This window comes from Leucopleurus acutus (genome assembly GCF_964270905.1).
Source record: "Leucopleurus acutus genome assembly, chromosome: 6".
Classification (NCBI taxonomy): Eukaryota; Metazoa; Chordata; class Mammalia; order Artiodactyla; family Delphinidae; genus Leucopleurus; species Leucopleurus acutus.
Window position 1 is genome coordinate 37,562,480 of NC_139149.1, and position 20,920 is coordinate 37,583,399.

Sequence of the window (20,920 nt, forward strand, 5' to 3'; positions counted from 1 at the left end):
CTCGCGCTGCTCAGCGCGGCTGTGTTTTGCCCGGCACCGTCCTCCGGGGCACCCAGCGAGATGGGTGGCGGGGCCGCGGAGGCAGAGGCGCACGCTCGGGGGCGCGGGTTAACTTGCGCACCTGGCACCTGCCACACGGCGAGAGCGCGGGCTGCCGAGCGGAACGCCGCCACCGCCCCCTCACCCGGAGCGGCCCGAGGCTGAGCACGCTCCCGCGGGCCGGCCGCGCCGCGGAGAGAGTGGGTGGGCAGGCGAGGGAGGGGAAGGGAGAGGAAGGAGGGAGGGAGGGAGGGAGAGGGCGAAGCGCGTCCCCGCGGCGGGGGCGCGCTCTCGCGCGGGCTGCCGGGATCGCTCGCCGCCGCTGTGGTAATGTCCGCCATGTTGGCCATGGCGCAGGGAGCGGATCGGGCGGGCGAGCGGCGGATCTAGTGTGTGGAAGCGGCCGCGGGCGGCGGGGGGCTGTTTTCGGGCGGGGTGGGCGCCCATGCTGTGGCCGGGGGCAGTGAGGAGGAGGAGGAGGAGCGGGCCGGCCGCGCTGCACTGAGGAAGGAGGTGGAGGAGGCGGCGGGAGTCCTCCCCCCCTCCCCTCCCGCCCCGCCGCCGCCGCCCGGGCTGTTCCTGTAAGGCGGGGAGACAATGAGTAAACTCTCCTTCCGAGCGCGGGCGCTGGACGCCGCCAAACCGCTGCCTATCTACCGCGGCAAGGACATGCCTGATCTCAACGACTGCGTCTCCATCAACCGGGCCGTGCCCCAGATGCCCACCGGGATGGAGAAGGAGGAGGAATCGGTAGGGACTCGAGTGTTTATTACCCCCCCTTCCCTCCTCCCCCCTCCCCTTTGTCAGTCGGGCTTCGCCATTCACAGAGCGCTTTACGCTCGCTGGAGGGCGCCGCAGCCGCTCTAACGCATGGGACCCTACGCCGGCGGAGTAGCGTAAACCCTCTCGGCCGGCGCAGCGCCCGCCCGCGGCCGCCATGTTGTTGCGTCCCAGTGTTGTGATTAGCTCGCAGCGCCGCTTACGCTGCCGTAAGGGGGCCTTGCCGTAAGCGGCGGCCCGGAATGGCGCAGGGGATGTTCTGGCCGCACTTGGCGTACGGCCTCTGTTTACCTTTTTTTTTTCTTCCCCCGGCGCGGGATGCGAGGGATCCTTTAACTAGGGAAGATTTCCCCCCCACTTTTAGATTTAGTTTTGCATTGGGTTCTCTTTGAAATGACTTAACGGAAAGTAAAGCGCTTTCAAAACAAACATCATCTTGCTTCTAGCAAGGTAATCCTCGCTCCCCGGCCCGCTTGGGTGCCCGGGATGGAGGTGGTTCAGCACTGCGGCGGGGGAGGGCGGGGGCCGCCACTACCAGCAGGATGTAGCGCTAGAAAGCCGCTGATCGGCTAGCTCCGCTCCGCGGAGCGAGTTCGTTCGGCCTGCCTAGCCGGGACGGCGCCCGCTCAGTGCGCGGCGTTAGAAAGGGACCGGGGATGTTCAGCTGCGAGCCGCCGGCGCTGCGCTGTCCTCGCGCCGCGCTCCGGAGAATTGTCATGTGCGTTGGGGGGGTGTCTTTTAGAAGTTGAGGACCTACTGCATCGAAATTGACAGCTGCATTTTTTATAACAACAGCAGTTTAGGGCAAAAATGCTTTTTCCCCCTGATGGGTTAAATTTTGGATACGGTTGAATTTCTCCTGGCTTGACAATGTTTATGACTCTGGAGTGGTGTTACTTGCGTGCGAAGTTCATAGTAACTGCAACCTCAAGAATTTCTTCAATGAACCTGTGGTCCCGCCTTATTGTCAACCCCGGGTGTGCGTGGATTGGTTCTCTTGCTTCTGTGACTGTCAAAAGAAGGCCTGAGGTTTCTGTGATTGGTTTTCTCTTTTGACTATTAATATTGCAGGAAATGCTTTTATGCTTTTGATTGGCTGCTCGAGTTGTGACCTCATTATATTACCCTGTTATTACTACTTTCTGCTGTGATTGAATCACGTTTCTCGGTGTTTGTTTTTGAAAGCCTTGCACTTGCCGTAGAAGAAGTATGTCCTCAATATCAGATGAACATTCAACTTTTTAAAAAGTAAGCAAGATAAAAACCCAACATTTATGCTGAAGGTTTAGAGCTACGTCAAATGTGAAAATTCTTTCTGTTTTTAAATAAAATTTATTTCTAGCTTAGCTCAATTTTCCATGGGAAAGATAATTAAAATAAGGAATAGTATGTACAAGAATTAATTTAATTGAGCTTTAAAAAACACAACTTGGGATTCCACAAAGTTACATTTCTATTAATGTTATTTCCCAAAAAGAAAGGTGGCTAATGAGTCTTTTTAAAAAAATTATTTTATTTATTTATTTTTGGCTTAATTAATTAATTAATTAATTTGTTGGGTCTTCGTTGCTGCGCGGGGGCTTTCTCTAGTTGCCGCGAGCGGGGGCTACTCTTCGTTGCTGTGCGCGGGGTTCTCATTGCAATGGCTTCGCTTGTTGAGGAGCACGGGCTCTAGGCGCGTGGGCTTCAGTAGTTTTGGCACACAGGCTCAGTAGTTGTGGCTCGCGGGCTCTAGAGCGCAGGCTCAGTAGTTGTGGCGCACGGGTTTAGTTGCTCCGCGGCATGTGGGATCTTCCTGGACCAGGGATCAAACCCGTGTCCCCTTCATGGGCAGGCATATTCTTATTCACTGCGCCACCAGGGAAGCTCATGAGTCTTAAAGTATCAATATTGTATGTAATTACTTGGACCCTATTATTTTGGTTTGGGAAGAACTTGAATCAAGAAACTTGTTCTAGAATGAATAGTTAGCCCCTGGAAGATATATTACTTTTTGCAAACAGTGATTAGCAATGTACTTATTTATTGCTTTAGGTCCTTGGTCACATAGGTCTTGGTATTTTATCTTAATTTAGAAGAAAACTTGCAATTTAGTTCCCGTTTTAATGATGCATTACAAATAAATGCTTAACCCCCTTACAATTTTGTACTATAATGCTAACCTTTTCAGTAAAACTTGTGATTTTCAATCTAGAGCATGGGTGCTAATTTTTATTATTTTCAGTAGCCTGCTTCAACTGCCCAATTTTAGGTAAGAAGAAATCCAAATTCTGGTAGAACTAGAGTTGCAACTCAGGACTTTTGACTCTTTATCCTGTCTTTTCTGCCTCTTCAATGTTACAAGTGAAGGTTCTTAAAATCAAAACTGTGGGCTTCCCTGGTGGCACAGTGGTTGAGAGTCCGCCTGCCGATGCAGGGGACACGGGGTCGTGCCCCGGTCTGGGAAGATCCCACATGCCGCGGAGCGGCTGGGCCCGTGAGCCATGGCTGCTGAGCCTGCGCGTCCGGAGCCTGTGCTCCGCAACAGCAGAGGCCACAACAGTGAGAGGCCCGCGTACCGCAAAAAAAAAAAAAAATCAAAACTAAGCAAACTCTGACAGTTAAGATTTATAGTCTAGAGTCTTTTGCTTTCCATAATGTCCAGTTGGGGTGTTTTTTTTTTTTTCTTTTTTAGTAGTGCATTGCCTTAACCACTTGGCCACCTCGTCCCATTCGTTTTCTTTTTTAAAGTAACATATAGGTCAGAGGACTTGTGCTTCAGTGAGTAACAGCCAATTCAGTTGTTCTCGTCGTATTTATAGGACCTATTAAACATAATTATTTGTTCTCTATATATTCTGCCTTGATAAACAGTTCTAAGAAGCAGTAAAATATAAATTTCATGAATGTGTCACTTGAGTTGTGTTTCAATTTAACTTCCATTATGAAAATATTCTAATTAGTTCCCTTTGTAAGTATATTCTTTTTAATCACATAACTTGTTAAAAATCAACAACAAAAACCTTGGTTTATGGGTTTATAGTTGTTGCTTGGCATTTCTAAATCATCCACAGTATGTCCTCTTCCTGCTTGGTTGGCAGAATAATTTGACTTCACTTTATGGGCTTCATGGATCCACTGCCCCCATCTCCCTATCCCCACACCCCGGCCATAAGATGAAGGACTGTCTCCGTGTAGCTATTGGACTATTATTAGACTTTGTTTATGTAGTCATAAACTCAGTTTTGAGTTACATTTTGATAATACCTAGGTGAGGTGGTCTAGGTGTCCTTTGGCACTGAAGCACTCTGTCATGGCTGGCCATATCATTCTTTTAGTTCTTCTCTTTTGGACACGAAAGCATACTTCTTTTCTTTCCTTTCCTATGTTCATCGTATGTGCCTAAGGTCTGCAGTTGGCATCCTCTTATAACTCAGTGTCTCTGGTGCTCCTCATGGCACTTGGTCTAGGTCAGATACTTTAGAGTTACTTAGAATCTAAACAACCAGAAAGATCAGGTAATTGGTATTCTGCTACCTCCCCAGGAGTGTTGTATAATGATAGCTGATGATTTTAATAATATCTACCATTTTTTGAAAACTTGTTGAGCTGCAGGTACTGTGCTAAGAACTTTAAATATATTATTCCATTTAATCCTCTTTCAAATCAACTTTTTGAGGTATAATCTATATAAAATAAAACAGACCCATTTAAAGCATAGGGTTTAAAGAGTTCTGGCAAATGTGTACACCCATGGAAATATCATCACAGTCAAGATATAGGAACATATCAAATACCCTAAAAGTTCCCTTTTGCTTCTTTGCAAGTCTGTCCTTCCAGTGGTTCTAAGCCTTCTTTCACTAGATTAGTATTGTCTTTTTTAGAATTTCATATAAATGGAATCATACATACTTTTTTATGTCTGGCTTCTTTTGCTTAGTGTGATGCAGTAAAGATTCATTCCTGTTGGGTATATTAGTCTATATACTGAATGCTGAATAACATTTCAGTGAATTGATATACTATAATATATTCATCCATCCGTCTGTTGTTGGATGTTTGAGTTATTTCTAGTTTTTGGTTTTCATTTAATCTTTGTAACAGCCCTAAAGTTCTCACTGCTGATAACTGACAGGGCTAGAATTCAAACTCTTGTCCTTTAGTGTAACAAAAACCCATTCTCATAACCACGGTGCTTCGTATTGACTTCTTACGGAACCCCGAATTATCTTCTGAACTGTTATTAAGTTCATTATAGTTTCTGTGAGTAATTTTTACCTTTTATCATTATGGGAACTTTAAAAAGTGATATTGATTTTATTGGAATATTAAATTATTAAGAAGTGTAGTTTTTATCACTTAACTGTGTCTGACTTTTGCTCTAGGCCTTTCACATTTTTTTGGTCTTTTTTTTTTTTTCTTAGAAGTCTATCAACTTTGCTTCTCCATATATTGGCATCATTATGTTTGAGTGTTTATGGTATCTTAAGTATGTAAGAAATTTGTGGTAAACTATTTTATTTTTTAGATTTTTTCCTAATAGAATGTAATCTCTGTAAGGGCAAGGATCTTTGCATGTTTTGTTCATTAATATACTCCAGTTGCCCAGAACTGTGCCTTAACACGTAACATATGCTTGATAAATGTTTGTTGAGTGTTGGATGAGCTTCTACTTCTATACCAAGAGCTATGTTTTTGTGAAACTCTAGCTCTGTGTGTGTGTGTATGTGTATAATTCATTAGCAGAATTTGGTAAATTACTCTTCCAGATGCTCTTTTTGGTTTCTTACTTTGGAACATGTATACTTAAATACTAAATCTTTTTATTTCCTCTTGAGTCAGAGGCCTCTTTAAATGCAGAATTTCTTACGCAGAGTATGGCTGCAGTATTGGTCTTTATCTTGCGTTTATTATTCCTCTCATAGGTGTATGTAGCTTTGCGTAAAATACCTCCTCACATTAGAGTGAGCCAAAATCTACATGAAGTATATGATTCCGCTTGTTTTTAAAGTAAAAGACCATGATTGATTTAGATTGCCATTTCTCTGCTCATGTTAGTTGCCTGATTTTTGTCGTTATCTTAATATTTTAAGTGATATTTTGAATGATAGGGTCAGAATATATTCAGTCTTTCTACCATTTCAGAGTTATCTTTGGTACTAATATATTTCATGTTTCATAATAGAAGGGTTCTAGGATATAAAATACAATTTTGTAGATTGATATTGTAAAAACATTACACATTTATTATTTCATCAAAAGCAAATATTGGCCAGGTATCGTGTAAGTGCCAGGCTTTATCTGAATAAGATATTGGAAAACTGTTTAAAGGGGTTTGAATATCAAAAGTATTGTAAAGCTGTGTGCTGAAGTGTTGTTAGGATTAAAAGAAGCGTACGATACAGATCTTGACTTCAGGGAACTTAAATGAGTCATTGGGGACTTAAATGAGTCATTGGGGTCCAAAACATATCTTGAAAGTTAGCAAAAAACTACCAGGTTAAGTCAACCTGACAGACATTTAAAAGAGCATTAGAAAAAGTTAGATGTCAATATAGTTGATAGGAATAAGAGTAAACTGTTGCTGGAATGTATAGAGAAGTCTTCTTGGAAAGAAATTTAGTAATTTGGGCTTTAAGGTTTGATTTTATAGTGTATGTTGAAGCAAATACTTGAGTACAGGAATATTTAAAGCAAGTTCTATGGATGTTAAGTAGACTAAAGGAAGGTTCTTCCGTGTTATATTTTTAATCTGTCCTTGTTTATTCTTTTTCCCCTGCTGATAGAAACTTCAGGACGGTAACACTGTTATTTCTGAGCACATTATTCTCTTAGCTCTTTCTCCTTTATTTGGACATGCAGATGGCTTTCATTTCTTTTCTTCCCCTTCCTTTGTTCCCTGCTATATCTTCAGCACTAGAAACTGTTTAGAACATAGACAGCACTATGTAAATATTTGGTGAATGAATGAATAAAAGTTGGGATGGAGATTAGATTTTTGAAAGAGGAGAATTATACCAGATTTTAGATAGTTTTAAATGTTAGGTCCAGGAGTTTGTAGGAAGGTGTAGAACAAAGTATTGAGGTGTAAGTATGAAGTCTGTTTCTAGTTTTGGTTCTGTCCTTAAGGGGCCATGTTATCTGGGAAAGTTTGCCTACCTTCTCTGAGCCTCACGTCGATCATCACTACCATCACAGCTACCATTTATTGAGTGTATGTTAGTGAGTGTGTTGAGCATGTGCCAGGCACTTTATTAAACTCAGTAGGTGATTTAGAGCTCATTATAATGGTAGGATGTGTAGATGCTATTATCTCTTTTCCAGAAGAAGAAACTGAAGCTTTAGAAATTAAGCAACTTGCCCAGGGTCACCCCTACCTATACCAGAACATGGGAGAGCTAGTATTTTAACTCATGCCCTGTGGGTGATTGACTCCAGTGCTCTCATCTTCACCATTGCTTCATCTGTAAAATGAGTGGGTTGAGAACTAGATGATATCTAAAGTTCATTACATCTCTTCTGTTCAATCATTTATTAGCCCATGGGCACGGAGGAGTCATTTTGTCTCAGGGAATGATGTTATGAAAGAAACTTTGTAGAGAATGCCTTTTGTAAACATGTTCCTTTTTTAAAAAATGTAAAGGAATGGTTTATCTGTTGTCTTAAGTTTAGATTTCTTATGCATCAGTTCTTTAAAAATGAGGCCTAGGGTTTCCCTGGTGGCGCAGTGGTTGAGAATCTGCCTGCCAATGCAGGGGACACGGGTTCGAGCCCTGGTCTGGGAAGGTCCCACATGCCGCGGAGCAACTGGGCCCGTGAGCCACAGTTACTGAGCCTGCGCGTCTGGAGCCTGTGCTCTGCAACAAGAGAAGCCGCGATAGTGAGAGGCCCGCGCACCGCGATGAAGAGTGGCCCCCGCTTGCCACAACTAGAGAAAGCCCTCGCACAGAAACGAAGACCCAACACAGCCATAAGTAAATAAATAAATAAATTTAAAACTCTTAAAAAAAAAAAGAGGCCTAAAGATATTTGACATGTGGGACCATTAGGTTGGTTTCAAGTAACAGAAACCAAATTTGATTTCTTTAAGGTTCCTGGGGGTTGTCTCACAGGCACCAAGGAAGGTTTGAACAGTCAAGGCTTGGCTAGCCAGGAACCAGGGCAGCTGTGGGCCCTTCAGCAGCAACTGGCATTAATATCACTCAATTCTAGTAATTCTCGACTTTTGAGAAGTAGTATAGGGTAGTGGTTAAGTGCATGTATTCTGGAGCCAGACTCTATGGGTTTGAGTCCTTGGGCGGATTAATTTCATCTGTAAAATTTCATGGGGATTGTTGGGAAGATGAATTGTAGTGTGCTTGGAATAGTTTGTGACATGCAGCAAGCATTCAATAAATATTAGCTATTATCATCACTGCTGTATTTCTTTTAGCTTCAAACTCCAGATTCCTTGCATAGCTCTAATCCAGAGGGCCGACTTTGGGGGAAATATCAAGAAGTAAGGGATGGAGACAGTGATCAGTTCTTTGATGATGCATTCTGAAGATGGGCATTAGGATAATCTCCTAAATCTCTGTCTGTTGAGATGTGGTTATCTTATATCAGAGTTTTTAACAAGTATCAAGATCAATGTCAGACACTTCTGAAGGCAAGAATTTTATAAAGTTACACTAAGGAAGCTTTTGAAATAATGCCCAGTTCATCTGTCAGAAGATGACTTTCATGTGGTTGAATGTTGTGTTTAACCACATTGTATTAAAGTTTCACACTATTTCATGCAAAACAAACAAACCGACAAAGAAACAAAAACAAAGCCCTCCAGATTCCTGAGATAGAGGACATTATTGATTTAGCTTGTATCAGGTATCTATCTACTTCTAAGTCAAGGAACAGGGGAAGTTAGTATACAAGTGCTGTTAAGGGCTACCCTCCTGAGAATGGGGCTTAGCTAGAGAGCTGCCCTGAGAGACCTACTACTGGTGATATATAACATCATTATTAGAAGTTACGAAGTTAGATTGGTTTAATCCGTGGTTTGACCCAAGGTGAATGTGTATACTTAGTTGTGTTTTTGCAAACCTCAATTTGTAAGGTGTTCTAAGGAGATTAGAATATTTTGTATTATGGGTTTTTTTTTTTTGTTTTTTTTTTGCGGTACATGGGCCTCTCACTGTTGTGGCCTCTCCCATTGCGGAGCACAGGCTCCGGACGCGCAGACCCAGCAGACATGGCTCATGGGCCCAGCTGCTCCGCGGTATGTGGGATCCTCCCAGACCGGGGCACGAACCTGCATCCCCTGCATCGGCAGGCGGACCCTCAACCATTGTGCCACCAGGGAAGCCCCTGTATTATGTTTTTTAATGAAACTTGAATTAAGGACTGTAGAAGAAGTCTCCAAAATCCTTTTAAAGAAAGCAAATGTTCCACACTTACTAATATTCAGAGCAGTAAGGGATGAAATTTTCTGTGACTTCAAATAAATTATTTAACCTTCCTGGCCCTTAGTTTCCTCATTTGTGAAATAGAATTGGACTGAGAATTGGACTGAATGACCTTTAAAGTACCTTTGGCTCTAAAAATTACTTGCTTCTTTGAATTCACATGTCTACTTACTGGGCATATTGTACAGAATGTAAATCAGATGAGAAGAACTAATAAATGAGAGACTGAATATTAGGAAGATATTAATAGGTAAAATTTAACTCTTTAACACTATTGGAATGCTGTCTATTTGGTTTAGAGTTCTTTTTTTATGAGGATCAGTTACATTTATCCACTATCTTGTACTATTTTTTCCTAGAGATCAAGAGAGCAATCCACTCTGTGTGTTTTGCGTATGATCAGTTCCCTTGCTTTCATGAAATTTTCACTATCTTTACTGTTATTACTGATTGCTATAAATGTTTTGAATTTTGGTATACTTACAGCTCATAACATGAGTTTATTTTAATTTTTTAATATCATGTTTTTCACTTGAGGGGTGTGTGTGTATGGGTACGGTTATAGCATGACAGAGTAAGTACATGTGAGAGAATAGACATTTATTTTCTCACGTAGACCAGATGCCTTAAGGATGCTTTCATTTCTTTGTTTTATTCAGCACAGGCTGGATACCTACCCAGGCACTTATGTGATAGAAAGTTTGTAATACAGACATTGACCATGATCCTGGCACTGGGATTGAATTTGATTGTATTACTAAATATACAGTTGGGCATCTTACTTCATTTTAAGTAGAGGTGAAGTAGAGAAAGTAATGGAAGCATAGGGGACAGCATGAGGAGGAAAGGATGATAGGTAGGAATAAGCCATGAAGCAGACCCATGTAGATGGCAGAAGGTCCATTATAATTATTTGATTTTTATCTTAAAACTGATTTTTTGCCTTGTCTACACTTAAATGGAACAGAACTTCAGATTTGCCTACTTCATTATGCGTTACTGTTCTTTGTGGGATTAATACTGGAGGAAGAGGGCAGTCACTTCCAGATTCTCCCTACCACCATTTCCTTATATCTGCTTTTAGGTTTCTTTTTTCTCGTCAGCTAGTTTTACTTGCAGAGGAACGCAGAGTGGAAGAGTCTGCCTGTCTGTTAGCTCTCTAACTCGCATCCGTATCTTTGCTTTTCGCTTTCTTACCTCCTTTTTTGTCGTTGTTGGCAGAAGAGCATGAGATTGTTGGTTGGGGAGTTGACGAGCAGCCCTAAATTGTACAGCTAATTTGATGAAGTTGTTGGAACTTTGAAATTGTGACGTAGGTTTCAATTTTGGCTTCTATCACTTTCCCTCTGGGCAAGATACATTACTTTATCTCTTTAAGTCACATTTCTTCGTATGTTTAATGAGAAGTATCTCAAAAGGTAATTTTAAAGATTACCTTTTTTGTAAAAACTTAAGTCAGTGCCTTATACAGATGACTGCTATTTTTTTAATTATTAAAGACGATTTTCAGTTATACAGGATAATAAATGTGAAGGAATATAGAAGAGTAAAATATACAGAGTATCTTCATACATTACTCTGTGGTGTGGTTTCACATTTTTTCTCCTGCCAGTTAAATATATTTTTATAGCTTTCAAACATTAGCAAATCAGTATGTATATTTTGCTCCTTCCATCTTTGTTTCCTGGCAGAGCAGTTAACAATCAAATTGATTAAAAAAATGAAAGTCTTTAAAAATTAGCAGCCAAGAGGACTAAATCTTCAGCTAATTCTCAGAGTAATAATTGAATCCTGAATAATTGCTAGTTAAATATTGTATTTGTTTTTAGAAGTTACTATTTTTTTTAGACAGATTAGTCATGGAGGAAACTCATGGAGATTTTAGTGATGAAAATCTGTTCAGTGGGAGGTGTACACTAGAGAATGAATGATGAGAGATATTGTAATATACCAATGAACCCTGGGATGAACACCTAAGTTTGGGAACTAGCAGGCTACTGAAGAGGGTAATCTTGCCATTTGTTTGATCCTTGAGATGTTTCTAAACTGGGACATTTTTGACATTCAGTTCGTAGCTGGTTGAATGGACTGTCACAGGCATACCAGGATGTTTGTTACATCAGTCTTCTGCCCACTAATTCCTGGTAGTATTCCAATTGGAATAACCTCCAAATGTTCCCTCCCTCAAGTTTTCCCAATGTGGACTATTGCAGTTGATTTGAGAACCATTATCCAAGGCTTCTTAAATTTTTTTTGTGACTTGGACTCCTTTGGCAGTCTGTTGAAACTCCTCAGAATGATGTTTTAAATGCATAAAATCAACTAAACTAGTTATATTGAAATAAGTTATCGAAGTATTAAGACAACTTTTAATTTACATGCTTTATTAACACATTAATAATAGGATCTAGAGTTGGATCTGATTATCTTTTCGAAGTAATGGTAAGTATAAATATTTTGACAAGTGCGACCACTGTAACATGACAATGAAAAGGTTTGTGATTTCTGTTGCATTGCTAGGTCACAAGTATTGCTAATACTACTGTGGTCTGTTACCTATGTTAATAATTGAAGGAAATGGTAAATTTGTTAGAAGTTAGTGAAATTAGAGAAATGATTATTTTCTCATCCAAGTTCATGGGCCCCTCAATGCTTTCTGTGAATGTTTTGGGGAATATGACCTGAGGTTCAGAACCCCTCAAGAGTTTCTGTCGCCTAAATGGCAGTTCTATTTCTGTGTCATCCTTGTCCCCAAAATATAGTCAGGCTACGGATTTTATCCCCATCATTATAAAGGAGATGCTACTATAAACAGAATTTTTTTTTCATGTTTAAGACATTTTGTAGCTTTTTAAAATTGAAAAGTAATAGGCCCACATGATTTAAAGATAAAAACCTTATAGCAGAAACTAACATACATAAAAAGTAAATGTCCTTCCCTACGTCCCCAGACACTCTACAGAGGCAGCTATTGGTAGCATTGTGTGCATGTGCGTGCGTTAGAAAATTTCTAAACAAATGCTTTTTACTTGGTAAAGTGGACACATTTTTCTTTTGTTGTTCATTTTATAAGTGAGTAATATGTGACCTTAGAGTTAATTTTTTAATCTAGAGTCATAAAGTCAGGTAATTTTTTTTTTTTTTAAAGTCAGGTAATTTTGATTTTAAATTTCTTCTCTTTAAAATCTCTCAGGAATTGAGAATTGGCGTATTGTAGTTTTCCGTTGGATTGTTTGGAGTTTGGTTATCAAACCTTAACTTGTTATTCCCATGTGGGAATTTGGTTGTTAGTACGCCTTGCATTGTACATAGTAAGGCTTTTATTTATTTTCCTATATATAAAGTATGTTAAAGTCAGATTAACTATTAAGTAACTTGTCAGTGTGTGTTTTCTCTAACAATTATTTACAGTTTTGAATAGCATCCTAGGTCAGAAGAGCAACAATAGGATACCCTTTTGAAGAAAGCTGTCTTATTTCAGGTATCACTTCGGTAAGGTGGATCTTTCGTACAGATTGCACCCTGTCAGACTTTCACTGTAGTAGTCTGTAATGTTTATTTATTTAGTAAATAGCTCCATGAACACAGGAATTGTGTGTGTGTTACCTTTGTGTCGATCATCCAATACAGTAAATGACATATGGCAGTTACTCACTAAATATTTGCCAACAGAATGAACAACGTCTGCTTTGTACTTGAGATACAGAAAGGGATAAGATGTGCTACCTGTCTTCAGCTTGTACTTCCCCCGAAAAGAGTACACAGATAACTCCATGTGAGGTTTAGTGTGTTATGTGGAAGATAAAAATGATATTGTGGAAATTTGTGTCACAAGGGACATGATTTGAATTGGAGTAGTATATATGAATTTAAGTAATAGCTAATTGAGTATAATACATTATTTAAGTAATTTTTACAAATTAGTTTTGAAATTATTTCCATATGCCAGAATGCCATGAGTTTTTAAAGATTCATGTCATTACTTTTCATATTGAGAAGTGTGTAACGCCCAGGAGAGTTGTTAGAGGGTTGAAAGAATTTTTGTGGTCTCATGTAAGTTCACCTCTTAGGACAGGCAAACTCGTGTTAAGAATAGTGCCTGTTTAAAGAGTTCTGGGGAAAAGGAAACTTTGTGTTATGGAGAATGGCCTAAAGAAACAGTGCTGCTTGATTATTAGACAGTGTACAGATTTACTTCCTTTTGTTTAAAGCACAGGGGCCACTTTCCATAAAGAAAGCACTATACTAGGAAGAAGATTGTCTATACATTATAGGTGCTTTGATAAGTAGTAGTTACCCTTCAGTCTTATTTGAAATAGCTCAACCATCTTAGCAGAATTCATCAGGTCTCTCAAAATACCTCAAGAAAAAAAAAATTACAAAAGGTTTAGGTCAGTGATTTTCAAATTTCGGCATGCCTCAGAATCACCTGGGACACTGATCAACTGGGCTCCATTCCCAGAGTGTAGGGTTCAGTAGGTGCAGGATGGGGCCCACAGAATTTGCATTATTAACAATTCCCAGGTGATCCTAATGCTGCTTGTCCAGTGACCCCACTTTGAGAACCACCAATTTAAGAGGGAAAATAGTTGTTCTCATCTTGGCCACACATCACATTATCTGGGATGCTTTTGTAAAGTACAGGTGTAGGCTTTCCCCTAGGTTTACCAATCAAATCACAATTTATGGGTGATTCTGATTCTAGATAGGAAAAAAGGATTAGTATCTGTGCCTATGATCCCTGCCTTTCTGCCTTGCCATTTTACCACTCCTTTCAGGGTTCCTTCTCTTGTGCTCTCATTCATTGGCTTTCAGACTTTTTTGACTGTAACTGTGTGTGTGTGTGTGTGTGTACCCCAAATAAAGTACAGCTTGACACACACATACGAATATACAGTCAGTTTTTATTTTTTGTAGTAGTTATGTTCTATAAAGTTGCCATGTACAATGAAGTAGCGAATATTGAACCATTGCTCCTCGACTCCTTTTAGCCTCTGGTCACAGTATTTCATCAAGCAATCAATGCATAACCTTGCATTATATATGTTTCTGTTAAAGATACTTTTATGTGTTGTTGATTTATTGACATTGAACTCAGAGCCAGCAGCACTATAGCTCATGCCTGAATGAAGCTTGTCTAACACATATTTTCTCTGTAAGGCACATTACAGCCTTCTTCTGCTTAGAAACATTAGACAGCACCTCACTGTATTTGGGGGAGAGGCGCGTAAACAATGATATCTTCAAAAAAACCCCACAAAAATGTGAAAAGCATGGCACTGAATAGAATGTTAAAAGGACACGTGTTTACAGTATGAGAGCTGAAGCAGGAAGTCAGAGCATTGCCTAGTTTGACCTCAGCTGGGAGCCTGTGGACCAGTGGGGCGACTCAAATTCTTTGCCACTCTGCACATTCTGTGAATGACTGTGAAATCAAAGTATTGATTGGGGTCACAGATAAACTTTAACTAGTAGATGAATTTGCAAGAATGGAATTTGTGAGCCAGTGAGGATTGGCTGTACATATTTTTTCCCTTTTCATTTCTGTTTTGTTAAATGAGCTACTCTGTTGATTTCATTTCATGATTCACCAGTGGTTCAACCTACAGTTTGAAAAACACTACTCTAACTCAGCAACAGAGATTATGTATTATTTACTCCTTATGTAATGATAAAGTAGTAAGTGATATTAAACTCTCTCTCCATGTGTACACACACACTCTCTTCTTTCATTTAGAGACCATAGGGTTTAATCTTGATAATAGGGAGCTAGGCTTTTGGAGGTACATCATCAGGTTTGTCTTTGTAAAAGGTCAGTATTGTCAGATGGATCGTGGAGGGCGGCACATGGGTGGTAGCAGCAGTGGGGGCGGCGGCGGCAGTGGCAGAAGACTAGAGACAAAGCTAGCTATGAGGCCAGTGCACTGGAAATGGGATTTCTAGCTGTGTGTTTTCAGTAGATTTGTGATAGAGTAAAAACAATTTCGATGCCTCGCGAATTAAGAGGTTTCAGTTGTCTTAATTTTATATCAGGGTTTCTTAACTAATGTCTCTGGTACCTAGATAGACTTAATGGGGTCTGAGAACTTACTGAATTTTTTTTTTAACCACAGTTTTATATGTATGTCTCCTCCTTCTCTCCAATCACCAGTTATCATGGACTAAATGACTCAGAGGAAGTTAAGAATCTCTTTTTAGTAGATAATACAGATTTTTTTCATTGTTAAGCCTCATTTTATATGAATTTCAAAGTTCTAAATATTCTGAGATGTCTAAGGAGGTATTTAAAAAGCCCTATATTGAGTTTATACTGTTGTGAAATGCAGAATTTTTTTTTTTTTTTTTTTGCGGTACGCGGGCATCTCCCGTTGCGGAGCACAGGCTCCGGACGCGCAGGCTCAGCGACCATGGCTCACGGGCCTAGCCACTCCGCGGCATGTAGGATCCTCCCAGATCGGGGCACGAACCCGCGTCCCCTGCATCGTCAGGCGGACTCTCAACCACTGCGCCACCAGGGAAGCCCAAAATGCAGAATTTTATTCACGGATTCTTGGAGTTTTTACATGGAAACCCATCACCGAAGAATATAAATGTATTGATTATAAAGGAAGAATCTTTGTTTTAAGCACTAAAGTAAAATGTATTGTTCGCCTGTATTGCAGTGGAATTGTGTTTAGAAACAATGACATAATTAAGAGTTGCCTAACTTGTTCACGTTCTACTGTTAGGACATTAATACAGCACAGTAAGGTACTCATTCTGTAGATCCAGTTTTTTCATCCAAATGGATATCTAATTGTCCAAACACCATTTTTTAAGAAATTATTTCTCTCTGGTTTGAGATGCGACTTTCCTCATATTTGAATTTTCTGAGGCATTTGGGTTTATTTCTTAACTTTCTGTTTTGTTTCATTGTGCACAAAGTTTATTGTCTTTATCGTTAATCATTTCATTATCTTTATTTTTTTTATTTTTATTTTTATTTTTTTGCGGTACACGGGCCTCTCACTGTTGTGGCCTCTCCCAATGCGGAGCACAGGTTCGGGACGCGCAGGCTCAGCAGCCGTGGCTCACGGGCCCAGCCGCTCTGCGGCATGTGGGATCTTCCCGGACCGGGGCACGAACCCGTGTCCCCTGCATCAGCAGGTGGACTCTCAACCACTGTGCCACCAGGGAAGCCCACTTCTACCATTCTTATTACTCTCCTTTTGCAGAGTGTTTCTTATCATTGTTGCTTATTTTTGCATATGAATTTATAATTATTTTGTCTAACTCCAGAAAAAAAATGTTGGTGTTTTTATTGGAATTCGCCATACATTTATAAATTAGCTTGTAAGGAACTGACGTCTTTGTGATGTTGACTTCCTATCGAGGAACATGGTTTGTCGCTTCATTTGTTGAAGTCTACTTGATTATCATTCAGGAGCATTTTTCTTATATTGGTTTTGTGTGTTTTTGGTTAAGCTTATTCCTAGGAATTTTATCTCTTTGGTTGCTGTTGTAAATCTAATCTCCTTTTCCATTATACGTTATAACTTGTTATTGCTTGTGTTTTAAAAAGCTGTTGACTTCTGTATGTTAATTTTATATCCTGTGACTTTATTATTTAATTGTTGGTACTTGTTTTTGAATTGCTTCTCTTGGGTTATTGAAATATAGATATCATATCACTTGCTAATAGAGGTAGTTTACCTCTGCTTTTCCAAATAGTATACCTCTAATTGCCAGATAGAAGGAGATGCATAGGGCAAGGTGTGGGGAGAGGGACAGGGAGTGTCCATGTCTTCACTGAGAGTGCCATTCTCCCAGCACCTCCATGTGTTCACCAACCTGGAAGATCTCTGAACCCAGTCCTTTTGGGTTTTTTTATGGAGGCTTCATTGCATAGACACGATTGATTAAATCATTGGCCATTGGTAATTGATCTACATTCTGCCGCACCTCTCCCTTGCCCAGAGGTCAGGGGAGTGGGTCTGAAAGTTCCAACCCTCTAATGATGTGATTGGTCCTCCTGGCAACCAGCTCCCATCCTTAGGTGCTTTCCAAATGTCACTTCATTAACATAAACTCAGTGGTGTTTAAAAGGGATTTGCTAGGAATATCAAGACACTTTTATTAGTCTTATCACTAAGGAAATTCCAAGGGCTTTAGGAGCTCTGTGCCACAAATGGGACAAAGACCAGATATATATTTCTTGTTTTAAATCTCAATATTACAGTATTACGTGTAATTTTCAAAGAATTAGAATTTTGTTACATATAGTGACATTATTTTAGCCAGAATTTTGTATTTGGCAGATATTTTTGTAAAATAGATTTATTGAGGTATGATTGACACATAAACTGCACATACTTAACGTGTACAGTTTGGAAAGTATTTACATCTGTATACACCTGTGAAGCTATTACTACTGTCAAGATAATAAACATATTCATCACCTCCAATAGTTGTTTCCTCATGTCCCTTTATAAGCTCCCTCCCACTTCAGGCAAACACTGATCTGATTTCTATCACTGTAGATTAGTGGTTGCGTTTTCTAGACTTTTATGAGATCATACAATGTGTTTTCTTTTTTGGTCTGGCCTCTTTTACTCAGCATAGTTGTTTTGAGATTCATACATATTTTAGCATGTATCAATATTCATTCCTTTTTATTGCTGAATAGTGTTCCAGTTTATGGACATACCACAGTTTATCCATTCACCTGTTCATTGGATTTTGGCTATGACAGATAAGGCTGCTGTGAACGTTTATGTATGAACATCTGCTTTCATTTGTTTTGGGTAAATAATACCTGGTGGGTGAAATGGCTTGAATGTATGGTCGGTAAATTTAAAACGTTTCATTAAAAAAAAAAAAAGAGCTGTCCAGCTGTTTTCCAGAGTGGTTAATACCATAGCGGTACCTTCTGGGAGCTGTTTACATAGTTTAGGACCTTGCTACTCAAAGTTTGGTCTGTGGATTTGTTGTTACCTGGGAGCTCCTTAAAATTGCAGAATTTCATACTCCATCCTACAGCCTGTTGAATCAGAATGTGCATTTTAAGTAGATCCTTAGGTGGTTCAGAAGCACATTAGAATTTGAGAGCTCTGGTTTAGAGCTGTAGTTCTCAACCTGCTCCACTCTCCCCCCACCCCCCCTTTTTTTTTTTTTTTGCTATAACCACTTGAGGGCTTTGACACTTCTGTGAAATTCTCAAATGTGGCTGGGAGATGGAGGAAGGTTTTTAAAAATCTTGACAGATAATATTGATAAATTTGAAAGTTCTGTCCCTCTCAGATGATTGCTTTCTGGTGATTTGCTTATGGCAATAAAGTGTTTTTGCCTGTTGCCCGTTTCAGATTTGGTAGTTTCAGGAGGAATTGCTTCCCAGGCATTTTTCTAGTGTAGAGCTCTCTAGTTTGGCACAATTTCTTGTGGGTAAGAGATACTCATTTTCTTTCTGTGTAATTTATCTGGTGAATGGGTCCATTTGCTAGCATTTTTTCCCCCTAATGTTCTTACTTTTCTTTTTCATAACCAGTGGTCTAATTTTTGGTTATTTTCATATATAGGTATCTTGAAATTTTCAGTATGGGTTATCTATCTACTCTTAGTATTCAAGGGATGCAAAATAATAGAAGTTGACTGTTAATCAATAGATAAATTAACTGAATATCAAATAATGCCTTTTAAAGCCAAATATCCATCATTTATTTTGCCTGCTGTTTCGAATTTTTTTCTGTTACTACTCATCCTCATTTATTGTGTGAATATTTAAGACCAAGCCACATTGATGTTAGTGTCACCTTCCTAAATTAGTGTTGATGTTGAAGGTCATGGTCTTAATGAGCATTAGAAAATTCTCAATTTAAAACAAGGTTTCCAAACTTCCCTGGTGGTCCAGTGGTAAGACTCCACGCTTCCAGTGCAGGGGGCATGGGTTTGATCCCTGGTCGGGGAACTAAGATCCCACATGCTGCACCACAGGGCCAAAAAATAAAAATTCTAAAAATAAATACATAAAATGAGGTTTCAAAACCCACAATTAGATAACAAGAGAGTAAACATTTACTTTATCAAGTGGAACAAGTTAGTGATGTATAACTTTAAATTGTTTTCCAAAAGTTGATTTGTTAGACATTCTAGAATTATAATGCTTGTGATAAAATATTTCTACACAATAAGATTGCTTTCACTTTTTCACTTCTGTTTAAGATGAGTTACTCAGACCAGTAAAGCCCCTTATCCCCATTTCTTCTTTATATCCCCACAAGCAGTTAAGGGAGAAGGAGAAGCAATGAGTGATTCAGTTCTTAATCATTTAAAATTTAACACAGCTGTTTTTCAGAAGAGAAAAATCTTTACCCTGTTATTAAATTCTAAAAGGAATTTATTGCAAATGGGCACTTATCTGTTCAGTTGATAAATGCCTTTATTTTTTTATAAATTTACTTTACTTTTGGCTGCGGGGTGGGGGTGGGGGGGTCTTCCTTGCTGTGCGCGGGCTTTCTCCAGTTGCAGCGAGTGGGTGCTACTCTTCATTGTGGTGGCTTCTCTTGTCGCAGAGCACGGGCTCTAGGCACGCCGGCTTCAGTAGTTGCAGCACGCAGGCTAAGTAGTTGTGGCTCACGGGCTTAGTTCCTCCGCGTCATGTGGGATCTTACCGGACCCATGTCCCCTGCATTGGCAGGCAACCACTGCGCCACCAGGGAAGTCCCGATGAATGCCTTCAAATACAGTTTTACAGGAAAAAAATAACAGAAACATGAATAATCTGACTTTATTTTATTGATTTTTAGCTAAAGCTGATTATTTCTTTGGGAGGCAAAGTTAATGAAGTACCTGCAAGTTTACTTACCAAGGCAGTATTTAGAATACTAGAGGAGTGGACGACTAGTATGTGCTTTAGGCCCATGTTTTTCAAAATTTCTGTGGTGAAAGACCAGTTTTTTTAAATTAATTTTAATTCATTGCTTGCTAATACTTTTCTCAAGTATAAGGAAAATGAGTTACTAGAAAAGCTAAATAAAAGAAAAATGTGGAAAATACAAGGACTCTTTTTTTTAATTATTAATTTTAACAGACAAAATTACTGTCAAAATGCTTCAGAACTTCCTAAATGCTTGTTCTAAATTTCTATACCACAATCTGAGTACCACTGCTTTAGACTGGTGGTTCCCACAGATTTATTATCACATTGGAACTTGTTAGAAATATAAGTTTTCTGGTTCTATCCCAGACCTACTGAATCAGAAAATTCTGGTAGTTTTGCTAAGCAATCTGTTTTGAAACAAGACCAACAGATGATTCTGAAACACACTGAAGTTTGAGAGCCACTGCCTTGGCCTTTTTCCTAAAATGCTGATTAACTGGGCTTTTTTAGGTGGAACTGGATAGAGTTTAAACTTGAGTGCCATCTATTAAGTAAAAGAATGAAATATAGGGTTGGTTACAAAATTAAATCTGTCGCAGATTCTTAAAAAATAACACATGTAATTAAAGTAAAGATTGAAATGTTTGATGTGCTAAATGAATAAAGAGAAGATTCTAGTGTTTTGATACCAGGATTATGGATCACATAATTAAAATTATTTTGATAGAGTTGAAAAGCTTGACACTGGTCTCACCTAGATGAAGACTTAGTTGGTCAGAACTCTTCATGCTTGTTAAGACCTCAGGGTTGCATAGCAACTGATTCA

At 39.6% G+C, this 20,920-nt stretch overlaps 1 protein-coding gene across 2 annotated transcripts in view; it reads left to right on the plus strand.

The window, feature by feature from the left end:
* Positions 1 to 411: 411 nt before the first annotated feature.
* Positions 412 to 20,920, plus strand: part of EPC2 (enhancer of polycomb homolog 2) — a 107,416-nt gene continuing 86,907 nt past the window's right edge. The window contains exon 1 of one of the 2 annotated variants that reach the window (XM_082840741.1): positions 412 to 789. In XM_082840741.1, the coding sequence (XP_082696867.1) occupies positions 637 to 789 (153 nt within the window). In that variant the 5' untranslated portion in view covers positions 412 to 636. Of the gene's footprint in view, positions 790 to 918; positions 1,270 to 20,920 lie in introns of those variants that run through there. The other variant, XM_082840742.1, reaches the window with a different exon arrangement.